General features: G+C 41.0%; 1 protein-coding gene across 1 annotated transcript in view; it reads left to right on the forward strand.

The window, feature by feature from the left end:
* Window positions 1–5,894: 5,894 nt before the first annotated feature.
* The window catches only part of LOC140187506 (protein NipSnap homolog 2-like), a 38,364-nt gene continuing 25,510 nt past the window's right edge, over window positions 5,895–18,748 (forward strand). The window contains exons 1-3 of the mRNA XM_072242850.1: window positions 5,895–6,044; window positions 10,922–11,061; window positions 11,149–11,194. Coding sequence (XP_072098951.1) covers window positions 5,926–6,044; window positions 10,922–11,061; window positions 11,149–11,194 — 305 coding nt within the window. The 5' untranslated portion in view covers window positions 5,895–5,925. The remainder of the gene's footprint in view (window positions 6,045–10,921; window positions 11,062–11,148; window positions 11,195–18,748) is intronic.

Genomic DNA, 18,748 nt, shown 5'->3' on the forward strand with positions numbered 1-18,748 from the left:
ATGCTCTGCACTATATCTTGATAAATAAACAAACTTCAATTACTTTATCTTTCCAAGGTCTCTGCTTGACTGCTTGAAATTTGTCAGTATTTCTGTTTTTGTTTCAGATTCTAACATTAGCAAATTTATTTGATATCCATAATACTATTTGCTCATTTGTTTGGCTCTTCTAATTATTCTGCAGGCTTGTGTCTCAATCGCAGAGGACAGGAAAGAAAACCACCTGTCACTGTTCTACTCAGGCTATTTAGCTAAGACCATGCACAGTTACGGGTTCTTCTGCAAACAATTTTTTTAGCTTGCTTCCTCAGTGAATGAAGAAAATACTGAAAAATCACTGAAGCATGGATCAGCTTTCCGATACAAGCTATCTAACAGTCTGCTGTTATATTTCTATTAGCATGATGTTCCTCTTGTAATACGTGGCCAGAACTTTGATAGATATACATGAACCAGTCTGTCCCGAGCCTTATAGGCTCATCAGGCCAGTGCTTATGCCGGTTTCCGTGGCGTGAAGCGATTGAGAGTATGAGACTCCCCCCAGATAGGATGCCAGTCTATCGCGAGGTTAACCCCCAGCATTTTGCCAGTACCCATTTTCAGCTGGGTGGACTGGAGCAGTGTAAGTGCCTTGCTCAAGTACACAGCACACTGCCTCGGCTAGGGCTTGAACTCACAACTTTCAGATGCCTTAACCATTTGGCCATGCACCACACATACATGAACTAATTGTCCTGTATATTCTAAATAAACTCAGTGGCATCTTTATTAGGTACCTCCTGTAACCACTGAGAGTGTGTTTGTGGCCTTCTGCTGTCGTAGCCCATTCACTTCATAATTCAACATGTTGTGCATTCAGAGATGCTTTCTGGCATACCACTGTTGTAATGAGTGGTTATTTGAATTACTGTCACCTTCCTGTCAGCTTTAACCAGTCTGGACATTCTCCTCGGACCACTCTCATTAACAAGGCGTTTTTGCCCACAGAACTGGTGCTCACTGGATGTTTTGTCTTTTCTTTTGCATCATTTTCTGTAAATTCTAGAGACTGTTGTGTGTGAAAATCCCAGGAGATCAACAGTTTCTGAAATACTCAAACCACCACATCAGGCACCAAATCATTCCATGGTTTAAGTTTACTTAGGCCACATTTCTTCCCCATTCTCGTGTCTGACCACCAACTGAACCTCCTGACCATGTCTGAATGCTTTTATGCATTGAGTTGCTACCACGTGATTGGCTGATTGGATATTTGGATTAACAAGCAGATGTAAAGATCAAAGTGGCCGCTGCGTGTATGTTCCCTGGATAGTTAAATTCATGTTCCTTCCAATGTTAAGCCGCATTTCAGCACACATTCAGATGGTAACCAATGTCCTACAATTCAGTTCTGAGACCATGAATTACAATTTCCTTTTTAAAGACCCTTTTGCCAAAGATGGAACCCCTACTTTTTTATGAAGTAACATCTGCTGATCATCAAGCCTACTACATATTTATAATTGAAGAATACATGGGACAAACCCATAATAAACCATTGTTATGAATATTTACTTTAAGATTAAAGGCTGACGAAAGGGTCCATTAATGTTATCAAATTATTGGTTTTCATTATTAGAATTTCACATTTAATATTACTGTATATTGTATCACTCAAAAAATTATTAACAGTAAAAACTAAGTTTTGCTACACTTGCCTACACTTCAAACCTTACCCACCATTAGTTGGATAAGTGAATCCAAAGTATATCAGAATCAGGATCAAGTTTAATATCACCAGCACATATTGTAAAATTTGTTGACTTTACAGCAGCAGTACAATGTAATACATAATAATAAAGAAAAATCTGTGAAGTACAATAAATATATGGTTAAATGAAATAAGTTGCGCAAAAATAAAAAATTAAAACTGTAGTAAGGTAGTGTTCATGGGTTCAATATCCATTCAGAAACTGGATGCCAGAGAAGAAGAAGCTGTGCCTGAATTATTGAGTGTGTGCCTTCAGGCTCATGTACCTCCTTCCTGATGAGAAGAGGGCATGTCTATGGTGATGGGGTCCTTAATGATGGATGCTATCTTTTTGAGGCATCGCTCTTTGAAGATATTCTGGATACTATGGAGACTAGTGCCCATAATGGAGCTGACAAAGTTTACAACTCTCTGACATGAGAAAATCTGCAGATGCTGGAAATTCAAGCAACACACATAAAAAATGCTGGTGGAACGCAGCAGGCCAGTCAGCTCTGTAGGAAGAGGTACAGTCGACGTTTCGGGCCGGAATCCTTTCTCAGGACTAACTGAAGGAAGAGATAGTAAGAGATTTGAAAGTAGGAGGGGGAGGGGGAGATCCAAAATGACAGGAGAAGACAGGAAGGGAGGGGTGGATCTAAGAGCTGGAAAGTTGATTGGCAAAAGGGATACCAGACTGGAGAAGGGAGAGGATCATGGGATGGGAAGCCTGGGGAAAGAGAGCAGGGGGGAGGGGAGCCCGGAGGGTGAAGAGCAGGCAAGGAATTATAGTGAGAGGGACAGAGGGAGAAAATAGAGAGAGAGAGAAAAGGGGGGAAATAAAAAATATATTAAATAAATAAGGGATGGGGTGTGAAGGGGAGGAGGGGCATTAACAGAAGTTAGAGAAGTCAATATTCATGCCATCAGGTTGGAGGCTACCCAGACGGAATATAAGGTGCTGTTCCTCCAACCTGAGTGTGGCTTCATCTCAGCAGTAGAGGAGGCCATGGATAGACATATCAGAATGGGAATGGGACGTGGAATTAAAATGTGTGGCCACTGGGAGATCTTGCTTTCTCTGGTGGACAGAGCGTAGGTGTTCAGTGAAATGGTCTCCCAGCCTGTGTCGGGTCTTGCCAATATATAGAAGGCCGCACCGGGAGCACCGGACGCAGTATATCACCCCAGCCGACTCACAGAACGATGAAGCCACACTCAGGTTGGAGGAACAACACCTTATATTCCGTCTGGGTAGCCTCCAATCTGATGGCATGAATATTGACTTCTCTAACTTCCGTTAATGCCCCTCCTCCCCTTCACACCCCATCCCTTATTTATTTATTTAATATATTTTTTTATTTCTCTGCCTTTTTTCTCTCTGTCTCTATTTTCTCCCTCTGTCCCTCTCACTATTACTCCTTGCCTGCTCTCCACCCTCCGGGCTCCCCTCCCCCCTTCTCTCTCTCCCCAGGCTTCCCATCCCATGATCCTCTCCCTTCTCCAGTCTGGTATCCCTTTTGCCAATCAACTTTCCAGCTCTTAGATCCATCCCACCCCTCCTGTCTTCTCCTATCACTTCGGATCTCCCCCTCCCCCTCCTACTTTCAAATCTCTTACTATCTCTTCTTTCAGTTAGTTCTGACGAAGGGTCCCGGTCCAAAACATCGACGGTACCTCTTCCTATAGATGCTGCTTGGCCTGCTGCGTTCCACTAGCATTTTTTATGTGTGTTGTTAACAACTCTCTGCAGCTTCTTTCGATCCTGTTCAGTAGCGCCCCCCCCCCAAACCAGATGATGATGAGGCCAGTTAGAATACTCTTCACAGTACATTTGTAGAAATTTGTGAGTGTCTTTGGTGACATACCAAATCTCTTCAGACCCCAAATGAAATATAGCTGCCGTTGTAGCTTCATCGATATGTTGGGCCCAGGATAGATTCTCAGAGATGTTGACACCTAGAAACTTGGAACTGATCACTCTTTCCATTTCTGATCCCTCTATAAGGACTGGTGTGTGTTCCCTCGTCTTACCTTACTGAAGTCCACAATCAGTTCTTTGTTCTTACTGACGTTCTTACTGATGTTGTTGCTGCAACACCACTCAACCAGCTCATACATCTTGCTCCTGTACACCCTCTCATTACAATCTGAACTTCTGCCAATACTTGTGCCATCAGCAAATTTATAGATGGCATGTGAACTGTGCCTAGCCACAACGTCATGGGTGTAGAGAGAGTAGAACAGTGGGCTAAGCACACATCCCTAAGGTACGCCAGTGTTGATTGTCAGTGAGGTGGATATGTTATTTCTGATCTGCACAGATTGTGATAGGAAGTTGAGAATACAGTTGCAGAGGTAGGTACATAGGGCCAGGTTTTGCAGCTTTTCGATCAGAGCTGCAGGAATGGTTGTGTTAAAATGCTGAGCTGTAATCGTAATACCTGACATAGGTATTTGTATTGTCCAAGTGATCGAAGGCCGCTTGAAGAGCCAGTTAGATCACATCCACCATAGACTTATTGCTGCGAGTCCAGGTATATTTAAAATTAGTCATAATTAGAATCATAGAAAATTTAATGCAGGGCTTCCCCTCTTGGTTTTACACACAAAATGTTGGAGGAAATCACCAGTCAGGCAGCATCTATGGAGAGGAATAAACAGTTAACGTGTCAGACCAAGACCCTTCATCAGGACTGGAAAGGAAGGGGAAAGAAGCCAGAATATGTAGGAGGAGGGAGGTGAAGGATTACAAGCTGGCTTCATACCCTACCACCTCCAGCATTCGGTTCCAATGGCTGTTTCCCTCTATCTCCTATTCTCACCTGCCTTACATGTCAGAATCTTGCACTGATAGCACTCTGTATGCCTGTTTATCTCCCTCCAGCAGCTGCCTCCCATTGTCACACTCCCCTTTCCCCAAACCTTGCTTTATCTTTTTCTCATTTTCCTCTGTCTTTCTCTGGCTGCCTTTACTTCATTCACTTGCCATTGCCTTCCAAACTCCTCCTCTATTCACCTCCTCTAACTGCCTGTCATCTTATATATATAATTCAGAATCCATCTTACCTCTCCACTCTCAATCCAGTCTGAAAAATCGACAATTTCTGTGCTCTCACAGATGCTGCGTGACTCATTGTTCTTCTGGGAGATTGTTCCTCCGGATTCCAGCATCTGCCATCCCTTGTGTCTTGTAAATAGTCTTGTCTTTCTAAATTAAGGCTCCCATCCACCTGTACCTGAGAAATTATTCCAATAATTTGCCCTCGACCAAACTTAAACCAACTGATTCATAGTTTATACCTTTCTCCTTTCTGAAGAGGCTGGTCTTTGTCTTTCAAATTACCGGTTTTTCTACTGGACCTACTAGCCTTCTCCTTCTAACCCTCCCCCTCCTTCTTTATAGGGCCTCTGCCCCTTCCCTCTTCAGTCCCGACGAAGGGATCCGGCCCGAAACGTCGACTCATCGTCTCCACGGATGCTGCCCGACCTGCTGAGTTCCTCCAGCATGTTGTGAGTGCTGGTAGTTCTCAAATGCTCAGACATCACTATGGTGTTCAGACAGGAGAGAAAAATCACGGCATGTAAGTCTTTACACCTTTCAACAGTCTGAGTTATATTTCATTCTGGACTACCAATTTATCAGCTTTAGAAGTTATTAAATTCCTTTATCCTTACACTATTCCCCCATCCAATATTTCATCAATCCGCTTCACTGCATCGGCACATCACATCCTCTTTGTGAGGGGGCCAAACATCATTCGCTGAAAACTTTCCCACAGACTCTTTCCATACATGTGTACTTCTGTAGAAATTTGGCAACAAAGTGTGGGATTCGAGTTTTGTGACCAAAAAGCTGCCGACGTGAACTGAAACAAAATGTCAATGATAGTGAAGTTTAACAATTAAAAAAACGTCTAAATCAAAAGTTCTTATAAACTTTGGGAACCTTCAAATTTTGCTTGAGTCTTTTCACCCCAATTGCTTCATTTAAACATAGATCCTAATTCACAGCAATAGGGCCAAAAATCAGCAACGCAAAATTTTTGCGGGTTAATCATAACACTCCTTTAAAGCAGTCTCATCTCGCACGTTCTTGAATGCCAGCGGCTCCAGACCGCTTGTCTCCGCCCCGACGCCTAACGGCGCATGCGTGTATGTAATCATTGCGGGGTGAATGTCACCTCCACGGCAAGATGGCGGCTAGAGTTCTCCTGAGCGTTGCAACCGGTGCCAGGAGGGTTGCAGCCCGGCCTCGAAGCGAGCACCGCGTTTTACCTTTAGATGCCGGCACCGCCACGTTAACTCTAACCAGGTCAGTGCACGGAAAGATCCGCACCCAATATTGTTTTGCCGCCTGTGGCTGTGCGTTGTTGGAGTGCGTAAACTGAGGTAAAGTTTGTCAACAGGCCCCTTTCTTTTTGTCAAATGACAGGTGCGCCGCTATCTTTAACAAAATACCGCTAATCAGCAAAGTTGTCGGCTAAAGCAACATCAATTTATCATGTACTTTATTACAACCATCAGAATCGCCGACAATTGGTGGGCTTTAAGCCTTATTTCTAAAGTTTCTTTTAAGAGATTTGATTTGGGGATTTTATTTAGTCAAGGTCATTATCTGTAACAGTTGCATCTTTTGTAATTACATAGATAATTGTCCTGTCCCTTAGCTGAAACGTTTCAACATCTTTTTTTGGAGTACGTTCATTCTAAGCGAGAAAATGATTTATTTGCAGCTAAGCTGCAGTAAACAAAATAATAAACACGCGAGATTCTGCAGATGTTGGAAATCCAGAGAAACACACACAAAATGATGGAGGAACTCAGCAGGTCAGGCAGCATCTATGGAAATGAACAAACTATCGACGTTTTGGGCCGAGACCTTTCTTCAGGACTCATAAAAATAATACTGTGTTTGTGGGATTAGATAGTAAGAAATATTAAGTCTTAAATTCAATAAATCATATATTGAATATTTACAAAATTGAAACTTAAAGGCTCTCATTTATATAACCCTTATTTGTAATATTTACAGTAATATACTTTTGTAGGCAAGTCACTGTATAATTTAGAAAGTGTGCAATATAACACAATTATGGTAATGACCAGATGACACTTTAACTAGAGTTGATTAAAGGATGTAGGTATATTGATTAGGACAGGCTCACCTCCCTTCTGTTCTTCAAATTAGTGCCATGAAACTTTTGAGACCTGATGCTGCCCTAGTTTAACTTCCTTTAAGGTTCAACATTTTTAAGTGTGCTATGCTTCCCAAGCACTGAAGCTAAACATCACCCTCTAATTTTACTCTCATTATGCACAGTGTTTAGTTTGGTTTTCAGTTGCAATCAAAATTTGTAACTCTGGACCATTTGACTGTTCAAGCAGGTAAAAGCTAAATGGTTTGTTTGATACTACCCTGGCATTCTGAATTAAAATATTACTCTCAAGGAATGGGGAAATGTTACTTGTATTGTGCTCATGACTGCTTCCACCTACATTGCTTCTAAACAGAGCATCTTTTGAATGGAAAGGAAAAACTTGCTTTTGTAGAATTTAAGCGATAAGTGAAAAGAGACTGAAGGGGGTCCATGTATGAATAGGAATATAGAAAAGCATATGACAGGGAAGGACCTTTATGGATCTCTGGGTGCCGACATTGTATAGCATGTAACATATTCCATGATGTCAGACTAGTACTTTCTACAAATTCTCTTTTCTAATGTTCTTATGGATTCAGTTGTCCGTTTGCTAGTACCCCTCTGATTCTGCTGTCCTGTGCAGTATAACTTACATTATCATCATTCATTATACTTTTAATTTTATCATATGTGGGTTTACACTTAACCATATCTAACCTTAGTTCCCAAGCCTATATTTATCTTTCTGAATTTTAACCACTGTTTGCAGATTCCCACTTATTTTACTCCATGTCACCCTACCGCACTTTTTATAGGTATTGCCACATAAGTTGTGTCTTTGACAGGTTCCATGATGTGTTATTAAAATAAGTTTGCACAGAACCATGCATCATGCTAGACGATCAGAAGCCTGGTGGAATAGTTTGTAAAGGATGGAAGAGAGAGAAATAGCCGGGTAGGTTTAGGGAGCAAATTTATTAAGATCTTAGAAGCTCTATAAAACTCTGGTTAGGCCACACTTGGAGTACTGTATCCAGTTCTGGTCGCCTCACTATAGGAAGGATGTGGAAGCATTGGAAAGGGTACAGAGGAGATTTACCAGGATGCTGCCTGGTTTAGAGAGTATGCATTATGATCAGAGATTAAGGGAGCTAGGGCTTTACTCTTTGGAGAGGAGGAGGATGAGAGGAGACATGATAGAGGTATACAAGATATTAAGAGGAATAGATAGAATGGACATCCAGTGCCCCTTCCCCAGGACACCACTGCTCAATACAAGAGGACATGGCTTTAAGGTAAGGGGTAAGGGGTGGGAAGTTCAGAGGGGATATTAGAGGAAGGATTTTTACTCAGAGAGTGGTTGGTGTGTGGAATGCACTGCCTGAGTCAGTGGTGGAGGCAGATAGATTAGTGAAATTTAAGAGACTTCTAGGTAGGTATATGGAGGAATTTAAGGTGGGGAGTTATATGGGAGGCAGGGTTTAAGGGTCGGCACAATGTTGTGGGCCGAAGGGCCTGTACTGTGCTGTACTATTCTATGTTTTATGTTCTAAAATCAAATAAGCTTAATAGAAAGGAAACTATAGACCTGTTAGCGTGACATCAGTGGTTGAAAAGTTGTAGGAATTGATTGTTAGGGGTGAGATTATGGAGTACCTGGAGGCACATGACAAGATAGGCAAAAGCAGGCATAGTTTCCTGAAAGAAAAATCCTACCTGACTAACCTACTCCAGTTTTTTGAGGAAATTACAAGCACGGTAGACAAAGGAGATTCAGTAGATGTGTACTTGGATTTTCAGAAGGCCTTCGACAAGGTGCCGCACATGAGGCTGCTTAGTAGATAGCAGCCTGTGGAATTATGGAGAAGTTACTAGTATGGGTGGAACATTGGCTGATTAGTGGATAACAGAGTGTGGGAATAAAGGGATCCCCTTCTGGCTGGCTGCTGGTTACCAGTGGAGTTCCACAGGGCTCGGTGTTGGGACCGCTGCTTTTTACGATGTATGTCAATGATATGGACAATGGTATTAATGGATTCGTGGCTAAATTTGCTGATGATACAAAGATAGGCGGATGAGCGGGTAGATGTAGAGGGACTTGGATAGTTTAGAGGAATAAGCAAAGAAGTGGCAAATGAAATACAATGTTAGAAAGTGTATGCTCTTGCATTTTGGTGGAAGAAATAAATGGACAGACTATTATTTAGATGGGGAGAGAATTCAAAATGCAGAGATGCGAAGGGACTTGGGTGCCCTTGTGCAGGATACACTAAAGGTTAACCTCCAGGTTGAGATGGTGGTGAAGAAGGTGAATGCAATGTTGGCATTCATTTTTAGGGGTATAGAATATAAGAGCAGGGATGTGATGTTGAGGCTCTATAAGGCACTCGTGGAACTACACTTGGAGTATTGTGTGTAGTTTTGGGCTCCTTAGAAATGATATACTGACATTGGAGAGGGTTCAGAGAAGATTCATGAGAATGATTCTAGGAATGAAAGGGTTACTGGGAATGTCTGGCATTCTTGGGCTGTATTCCCTGGACTTCAGGAGAATGGGGGGGGGGGGAATCTCATAGAAACATTCCGAATGTTAAAAGGCCTGAGCAGATTAAATATGGCAAAGTTATTTCCCATGGTATGGGAGTCTAGGTCAAGGGGGCACGACTTCAGGATTGAAGGACATCCATTTAGAGCAGAAATGTGAAATTACTTTAGTCAGAGGGTGGTAAATCTGTGGAATTTGTTGTCACAAGCGGCTGTGGAGGCCAAGTCATTGGGTGCATTTAAGGCAGAGATAAATGGGTTCTTGATTAGTCAGGGCATTAAATGGTATGGGGAGAAGGCAGGGGAGTGGGGATGACTGGAAGAATTGGATAAGTCCATGATTGAATGGCAGAGCAGACCCGATGGGCCGAATAGCCTACTTCTACTCCTATACCTTATAGTCTTATAAATATGAAAGGATTACAGATACCTAAAAATTTAGGACAGGAAGAAAATAGGGAGGGGAGACAACAGAGAAATTTGAAATTGAGGACGAGAATTTTAAAACTGATTCAGTGGGAATTAGGGTAAGTCACCAGGTACAAGGGTGATGGTAAATAGAAAAGTGTACATTAGCTCCATTAGAGCAGAGACTTAACAAGAGTAGAATGGAAGTAATTGATGAGGAACACATTGAAATGATTAAGTCGATAGATAATAATAAATGTATTACAAGATGAGTTGAGGCAGCAATGGACTTGAAGTGTTACAGAAAAAGAAATAGACAGTTTGATTACATGTATACATGGGCTGAAGCACAGCCCAATCAGGTGTTACACCATGATTTTGGGCAATGTCATTCAATTTTAGAAAATTAACAGATGGAGGAAGGGAGTCAGTGATTAAGGTTTTGAGTTTGTGACAAATAACAGGCTACAGTTTTGGTCTTCACAGCATTATTTGTAGGAAACATGTTAAAAAAGGTTTAAATCATTATTGGAGATAATAGCTAAAAGAGGCGGTGTTTAGATAAAACTGATTGTCAGCATGCATATGGTTTTCAGCTATGTTGCTATGTCACAGGATGTGGATAAAAAATACAAAGATCTGCATTTGGTTCTGTTCTATGATACTAAAGGTAATGATGTAGTTATGGAAGGAGAAGGACTTTGCTTATAATTCTCTGCCTCTGCCTAAGTAAGAATGGAGCCAGTTGATGTGCTCCTATCTGGATGGTTGAAGGTGGGGAGGCTTTGGAGAAGGATAACGTGGTCAACCTGTCTGAGCTTGAAGACATCATGAATGGGGAAAAAGAGGGATAATTGTTTTGCAGTGATGTACATCTTTAGTTTCCAATTTATTCTTCACTCACTTCCTCATCCCTGGAACTATTCTAGTGAATATTATTTGCACCCTCTCTAGGAATTATCATAATTAGCACCTGTTATGTACCTATCAGGGTAAAGTCCGACTGGGAAATAAAGATTGACCTAATAAACAATGTTCAAAAAATAAGTAGCCATGCTCCCAATTTCTTTCTGAGGTAACTGTTCACGTTTCTATACAGGGCATTGTCTGCAACTTCATTCAACAACAGGGAGGATAGCTGGTTTAAATCGCTGTTTGTCAGAAAGGTGGATCCACGCAAAGATGCTCATTCAAATTTGCTAGCTAAAAAAGAAACAAGCAGCCTATACAAAATTCAGTGTAAGTATTCACAGTGTCTTCTGGTCTGTTAAGGGATGCCTTATTTTCAAAGAGTTTCCAGCTTAACTGTAAACATTTTCTTTCCAGTTCACAGTGTAAAACCAGAATCCCTAGAGGCTTACAACAAGCTTTGGTAAGATAAAGTTCAATCTCTTAAGTTATTTTGGCTAAAGAAATGTGTGATTGTCTGAAGTACATCTATTTCTCAGTTTGCTGATCTTTCATCTTAGAAATTTGTTTTCTTTTAAGCTGTAGCAGAATGTGCATAATACTACTCCATAATATAGTATTTTTAATCTTCTAAATGATTAACAGCCAGTAACACTTAAAAAAAAAAAAAATCTCATGTTATTTATTACTTTAGCTAAGGAGATTGGGAATATTTATGAAGTACAGTACCAGTATTTGTATTAGAAAAAGTGTCCAGGAATACTCTTATTTTTGAATGAAGAAAAGCTTGACCTGATGTGCATAATGTGTTTAACAATCTGTAGCTAGCATTCAGGTAATTTCAAGTTTATTTTGATAAAAATTATGTAATCGTACTAACCTGAGATACTTTTGGCTTGATCATGTTGTATGTTGTTTGCTGTCTGCTGCCTGAACTTGTAGCCTTTGGTTTCAAAAGGCTTGTACTCTTCTAAGCCTGATATTAAAGGCATGCATTGTTGGCATTCTGCTCCCTTGGAGTGGTGAGATCCAGATGGCAGGGAGACCACAGATGGTATAGATCAGAGACTTACCCCTAAAATAATGTGATAGGTTTACATAGCTGGTGAAGCAGGGCAACTCTGAATGCTGAATTACAAGGATGTTGAGAAACAAAACTGAAATGAATAATTGAAAAACTAAAATTCCTATTTTAAAAAAAATTAGAAAAATAAAACTGAAGAATATGTAAAATGCTTAAGAACATTAGAAAAACCCTTTCCTTCCTGCTTCCTAACTAATGTCTAATATCCTCAATGGTGATCAGTGTGAAACATGGATTTGGCTTATCTTTCATTCTCTAAGTTCAAGATTTCTGTTTTTAAAATTGCATGCATGAAGATTGGGTTTTGTATCTATTCATACAGCTGAGTGTTTGGTGTGCTAATCAGGTGTGCCAACAAAACTGCGGTAGATACGAGCCACTGTACACTTGTCCATGATTTATATTTTAAAATGGCATTGAATTCTTTGTTATATTGTAAACTGAAGATTTATTTTCTGATGGCTACATCACTTATCAGGTGCAAGAGCACTTGCTTGTTTGTCACCAATAATAAAACAAAGTAACTAAAGTAACTGGACCCAGAACATGAACACACTTATAACTCAAACATTCTTTTTATTTTAGCTGTGCACAAGGAGAACAGCATGACCCCTGTCACCTACACTGTTCTGAAGTCTAAACAGAAAACTGCTGTCTATAATACAGAATTGGCTTATCAGTTGTGGATATTAATCACAATATTCATTAAAAGTCAATCTGACTTTGAGCTGACAACCGATGATGTTTTGAAATTAGTAAAGAAGTTGTTCCTTAGTGGCTGAGTGTATTTCACATACTTCTGTTATTCTTGTCCCATCTGTCTCTGGCATCCCATCTTGTGTAAAGGGACACTGTTTTAGTAAGACCTTTCTAGAAAAGTGTGACTACAGAGGCCTCACTTGTCTGGCTTGAGTACACACTGCTGCAGTCACCCCTGCCTATCTGTCATAAGCAGAGGTGTTTACAGTGGTCTCACTTGACCACTACTGCCCCATTAGTACTATTGCCTATTTGTTATCATTAACCGTTGCCTTACCACAACTTCCACAGTTCCTTCTCTTTGTCTAGTGGAGGACAACATAGATCTGAGTGAATTTCAAGAATGCAGAGTCTCTGAATCTCTGACAGTTTCATCAGGGATATTTGGCTGTTGATATCAGGAACATACAAGCAACATGCCTAGCTAATAGTGGCACAAGCACCACCTCTCTTTAATAACAGAAAGTCTAGTGCCAGAAGGTGGAAGATTGAAAGTCTAGCTGAGTGATGCAAATAACAACATCCTCTTACTCAATGTCAGCAAGTCCAAGGAGCTGTATTGACTTCAGGAGGAGGAAACTAGAGGTCCATGAGCCAATCCTCATTGGAGGATCAGAGGTGGAGAGGGTCAGTAACTTTCAATTCCTCAGTATTATTATTTCGGAGGACTTGTCCTGGGTCTAGTTCATGAGTACAATTATGAAGAAAGCACAGCAGCACCTCTGCTTCCTTAGGAAGTTGTGAAGATCTGGTATGACACCTAAAACTTCGACTAACTTCTATCGATGTGTAGTGAAGAGTATTTTCTGGCTGCGTCACAGCCTGGTATGGACACACCAATGCACTTGAATGGAAAATCCTACAAAAAGTAGTGGATACGGCACAGTCCATCACAGGTAAAGCATTCCCCACCATTGAGCACATCTGCATGAAGCATTGTCGCAGGAAAGCAGCATCCATCATCAGGGACCCCCACCACTCAGGACATGCTCTCTTCTCGCTGCTACCATTAGGAAGAAGATACAGGAGCCTTAGGACTCATAACATCAGGTTGATGATCAGTTATTATCTCTCATTCATCAGGCTCTTGAATCAAAGAAGATGACTTCACTCAACTTCACTTGCCCTATCCTGTGTTCCCACAACCTCTGGACTCTCTTTCAAGGGCTCTTCTTTTCATGTTCTCAATATTTATTGTTTATTTATTTATTATTATTTCTTTCTTTTTGTATTTGTATAGTTTGTTTTCTTTTGCACGCTGGTTGAATGCCCAAGTTGTTGCCGTCTTTCATTGATTCTATTTTAGTTGTTATTCTTTTATGGATTTATTTTGTATGCCTGCAAGAAAGTGAATCTCAGGGTTGTATATGGTGACTTTCAAGCTCAACGAAATTTATTATCAAAGTTTGATTTTGGGGCCACAGTGTGGTTTGCCAGCAGTTTGGCAATAATGTCATTGATGGCCTGGCTGTTGTTGTGTAGTGCTGAGACTATGGTCGTGGCCAGTTTCTCCAGCAATGCTGAGACTATGTTAATGCTTTCACAAGCCACTCTGGCAGATTCCCAGAACAGGCATGCTACAATCCAGACGCACTCAGTTTCCATAGTCCTTTGATGGCAGCTCCACACAATAGGATATAGAGAGAGAGAGTTGGCTGATGGTACATCTGTGGTACTACATAGGCCAGATAACAATGACCTCTCCACGGCTTTGGTTCAGGCCAAAGATCCCATTTTGAAGAGGTACCCCTGGCAGCCAGTGATAGGCCTGTCGACAACTTAACTAGTAAACACCATTAATGGCATTTGGAGGGTCACTAGCAGTATAGACATTGCATGTACTGTTACCCAAGTCTAGTCCCATCCCTTAATGGTCACACTAATATACTTCACCCTATCCCCAAGAAGCAGCACCAGAGCAGGGGGTTTATGCAACCATTATAAGTAGGTGTATACTCTCCCTCAAAACAGTTGTATTGGCAAGATTCTTTTCTATGGGCAATGCTGTTCCATACAGTTCCAGTTTTGTTATCAAAGTAAAACACAGAACCAAACTCATTACAATCCAGGGATATACATGCATTGACAAGCCACCTTCTGAATGTATAGGCCAGTTCTGGAGAGCATCCACCAACCTGACCAGTGTGTACACTATGCATATTCAAAGCTAAGGCGAGGGGAACATGTTAGGAGCATTACTGTGATGAGCTACTTGTGCATTTAGGTGGAAATTAGATGTCCAGGTCACTCAAAACTTATAATACTATTTAAGGTGGCAAATAGCAAAGATCAAGAGTTCAGTCCATCAGTCCTTATCATCAATGTTTTTCTGGCCACCTGTTCCCTGGTCCAGTAGCACTTCTGGCTTAATGTGCGAGCCGTATATCCAAGTCAGCTTTCCTTGGATCTTAAAAGCAGTAACTGTGGTCAGCAACACTTGAAATGGTTCCAGACAGTTCTTCTGTCTGTAGGCTCTCCCCAATACCCAGTCTCCTGGATGGTAGGGCTGATACTGCAGCCAGCATTGTCTTCTGGGCGTCAAGTACCTGTTGATGGGAACCTTTAAGAGCTTGTGTTAGTGCTATACAATACTGCAATATGCTTTCACTTATAGTATGGATATTTAGCTGTTTCATTAAAAAAAGAGGTGACTGGCAAGCCCAAGGGATGTCCCAAAACTATCTCATGCAGAGATAGGAATGTTACGCAGTTCAGAGTGCAGTGCATTGTCATGGGGGCCAGTGGACGTGCTTCTGGCTACTTTAGCTTGAGCTCATTGCACAATTTAACTAATCTGTTTTTCAGCACCCTGTATCTGCCTTTCAGCTGACCTGTAAGATTGATGGTAGTAAGGGCAGGTGAAATGATGCTTATGCTATAAGGCTTTTGTTAATTCCAAGATAACTTTATTCCTAAAGTGAGGGCAGTTATCACAAGACTTTTCTGAGGGATTCCAAACTAAGAAATAAATTCTCATAATAAAAATGATCAAAAGTTGCTACATCGTTTCTCTGAGTTGGATAAGCTTTTGGCCATGAAGGTAACAAACAAAATAACAAGTGCATAATTACAACGCAAACATTTAGGCAACTGCATAAAGTCCATTGGGAGATGTAAAAATAAGGAGGGCCCAGCAGTGGCAGATATGTGGCAGTGACTTTTGGGGTTATGTCTCTGGCAAATCATATAGTTGCTGTTTATGGTCGTGAATCTCCCATTCTCAAAGGTGGCTGTGGCACCTCAGCTGTTATATGATGTACATACACCACATATCCAGTAAAATTTTCTACAATTTTTTTTTCCAGTAGCAGCTCAGAAGGAAAAGCCATCAAAGAAAAGTTGCATATGAGCTTTCTGCAGGTGGCATTTTACATTGGTCAGAATTAGACTCACACAAGTTCTTGAGTACTGTCTGTACGGCTTATTTGAACTGCGTAGTCTATGGGTGATGGTGGAGGTGGAAACTGATATCAAAGTTGCCTTGGCCTGAGGGCATCTTCAAGCCCAGTGGCCAGACTGTCCGCAAACTAAACATACCCTTCGTAGACACCTCCACGTTTTACCCCTACTGTGTCTACTGTCCTATTTCTATATTTGTTGGATCAAAGAACTGTAAAGCCCATTTAGAATTTACTTCACATTTAGAATAATATTATCTAAATAACTACGCTGTTCAAAATAAAAATTACCAGTCACAAGTGGATCACATGATCCATATGTGTATAATTTAGTTATATATAAAACAAAACTGTAAGTTAAAATAACAGTTAAATTGTATAGGACAGCTATCGCAATACTTTTAAAGCAACGTACAATATTGTCCAGATGCTATAATGGGGCAGTCACAAGTATTGTCCCCATTCCCCTTAACAGCTTTAATCCCTTGATGTTGCAATTGCTTTTGGCAATATTGTAAAACACTTGCAATTTTATTTAACTCTTCTTATCTGAACAATACATGTTTTCCTTTAATCCATGTCACAATTTATTTACAATAGTTTATTAGGATGGACATCGCCGCTTCTAAAATGAATCTGGAACACTTTATATTATGCACAAGTTCCACATATTCATTAACATTATTGTCTTCTGTCCAATACTTTTTTTAATGCCAATCTATGGTGTGAGAGACACATTTTGTCAGAGCTCCTACTAGGTCAGTTCAAGATGCATTTAAATCAATATTTTGCTCATCGCCTCTGCTTTCTATCTCCGATAGTGCTATTGGTCACCACTGCCTGTGGCTGGGCACCATCTGATGCCAGCCTCACTGAGTGTTAGAGGTGCCACTTGTCCTGGGCCTTGTTGAAACTGTGCCTGGGAAAGCAGCGGTGCAGCTTCTTGTTCATCCTCAGACTGATGCTAGTTGTTTCTTTTCAAAAACTGAGGTAGTTTTATACTTTGCCTGTCCTTCCTGTGTCTTTTCCTTCTTTAACTTTTGCTCACTTAATAGAGTACCTGGGCCCAAAATACATGCACTCTTACGACTCAAACATTCTTTTTTATTTTACTTATGCATAAGGGGAACAGCATGGCCCCTGTCACTCACACTGTCCTGAAGAGTGACCAGAAAACTGCTATTTTTATACAACACACAAGAAATTCTGCCGATGCTGGAAATCCAAAGTAGCATACTCACAATGCTGGAGGAACTCAGGTGGTCAGGTTGCATCCATGCTTTTGGGCCAAAACGATGACTGCTTGTTCATTTTCATGGATGTTCCCTGATCTTCTGAGTTCCTCCTGCATTTTGTGTATTTTTATATGGAATAGGCTTATCAGTTATGAATATAGACCATTTGTATATTGTATGTTTGAACTCCTTGTCAATCGCCTTTTACAATAGAGGTGTTAAAAGTTAATCTTTGCTCCTATACTCCCTTGTTATGAAGGCCAGCATGCCATTAGCTTTCTTCACTGCCTGCTGTACTTGCATGCTTGCTTTCAGTGACTGACGTACAAGAACACCTAGATCTCATTGTGCTTCCCCTTTTCCTAACTTGACTCCATTTAGATAATAATCTGCTTTCCCATTCTTAACACCAAAGTGGATAACCTCACATTTATCCACATTAAACTGCATCTGCCATGCATCTGCCCACTCACCCAGTCTGTCCAAGTCACCCTGCATTCTCATAACATCCTCCTCACATTTCACACTGCCACCCAGCTTTGTGTCATCTGCAAATTTGCTAATGTTACTTTTAATCGCTTCATCTAAATCATTAATGTATATTGTAAACAGCTGTGGTCCCAGCACTGAACCCTGCGGTACCCCACCGATCACCGCCTGCCATTCCGAAAGGGACCCCGTAATCGCTACTCTTTGTTTTCTGTCAGCCAGCCAATTTTCAATCCATGTCAGTACTCTGCCCCCAATACCATGTGCCCTAATTTTGCCCACTAATCTCCTATGTGGGACTTTATCAAAGACTTTCTGAAAGTCCAGGTACACTGCATTCTCTGGCTCTCCCTTGTCTATTTTCATAGTTACATCCTCAAAAAATTCCAGAAGATTAGTCAAGCATGACTTCCCCTTCGTATATCCATGCTGACTTGGACCTATCCTGTTACTACCATCCAAATGTGTCATAATTTCGTCTTTTATAATTGACTCCATCATCTTTCCCACCACTGACGTCAGGCTAACCATTCTATAATTTCCTGTTTTCTCTCTTCCCTCCTTTCTTGAAATGTGGGACAACATTAGCCACCCCCCCAATCCACAGGAACTGATCCTGAATCTATAGAACATTGGAAAATGATTACCAATGCATCCACGATTTCTAAAGCCACCTCCTTAAGTACCCTGGGATGCAGACCATCAGGTCCCGGGGACTTATCAGCCTTCAGCCCCAACAGCCTATCCAACACCATTTTTTGCCTAATATAAATTTCCTTCAATTCATTCATTACCCTAGGTCCTTTGGCCACTATTACATCTGGGAGATTGTTTGTGTCTTCCCTAGTGAAGACAAATCCAAAGTACCTGTTCAACTCGTCTGCCATTTCCTTGTTCCCCATAATAAATTCACCCTTTTCTGTCTTTAAGGGCCCAATTTTGGTCTTAACTATTTTTTTCCTTTTCACATACGTAAAGAAGCTTTTACTATCCTCCTTTATATTCTTGGCTAGTTTACCTTCGTACCTCATTTTTTCTCCTCGTATTACCTT

The sequence above is a fragment of the Mobula birostris genome, chromosome 25, assembly GCF_030028105.1.
Source record: "Mobula birostris isolate sMobBir1 chromosome 25, sMobBir1.hap1, whole genome shotgun sequence".
NCBI classification, from domain to species: Eukaryota; Metazoa; Chordata; class Chondrichthyes; order Myliobatiformes; family Myliobatidae; genus Mobula; species Mobula birostris.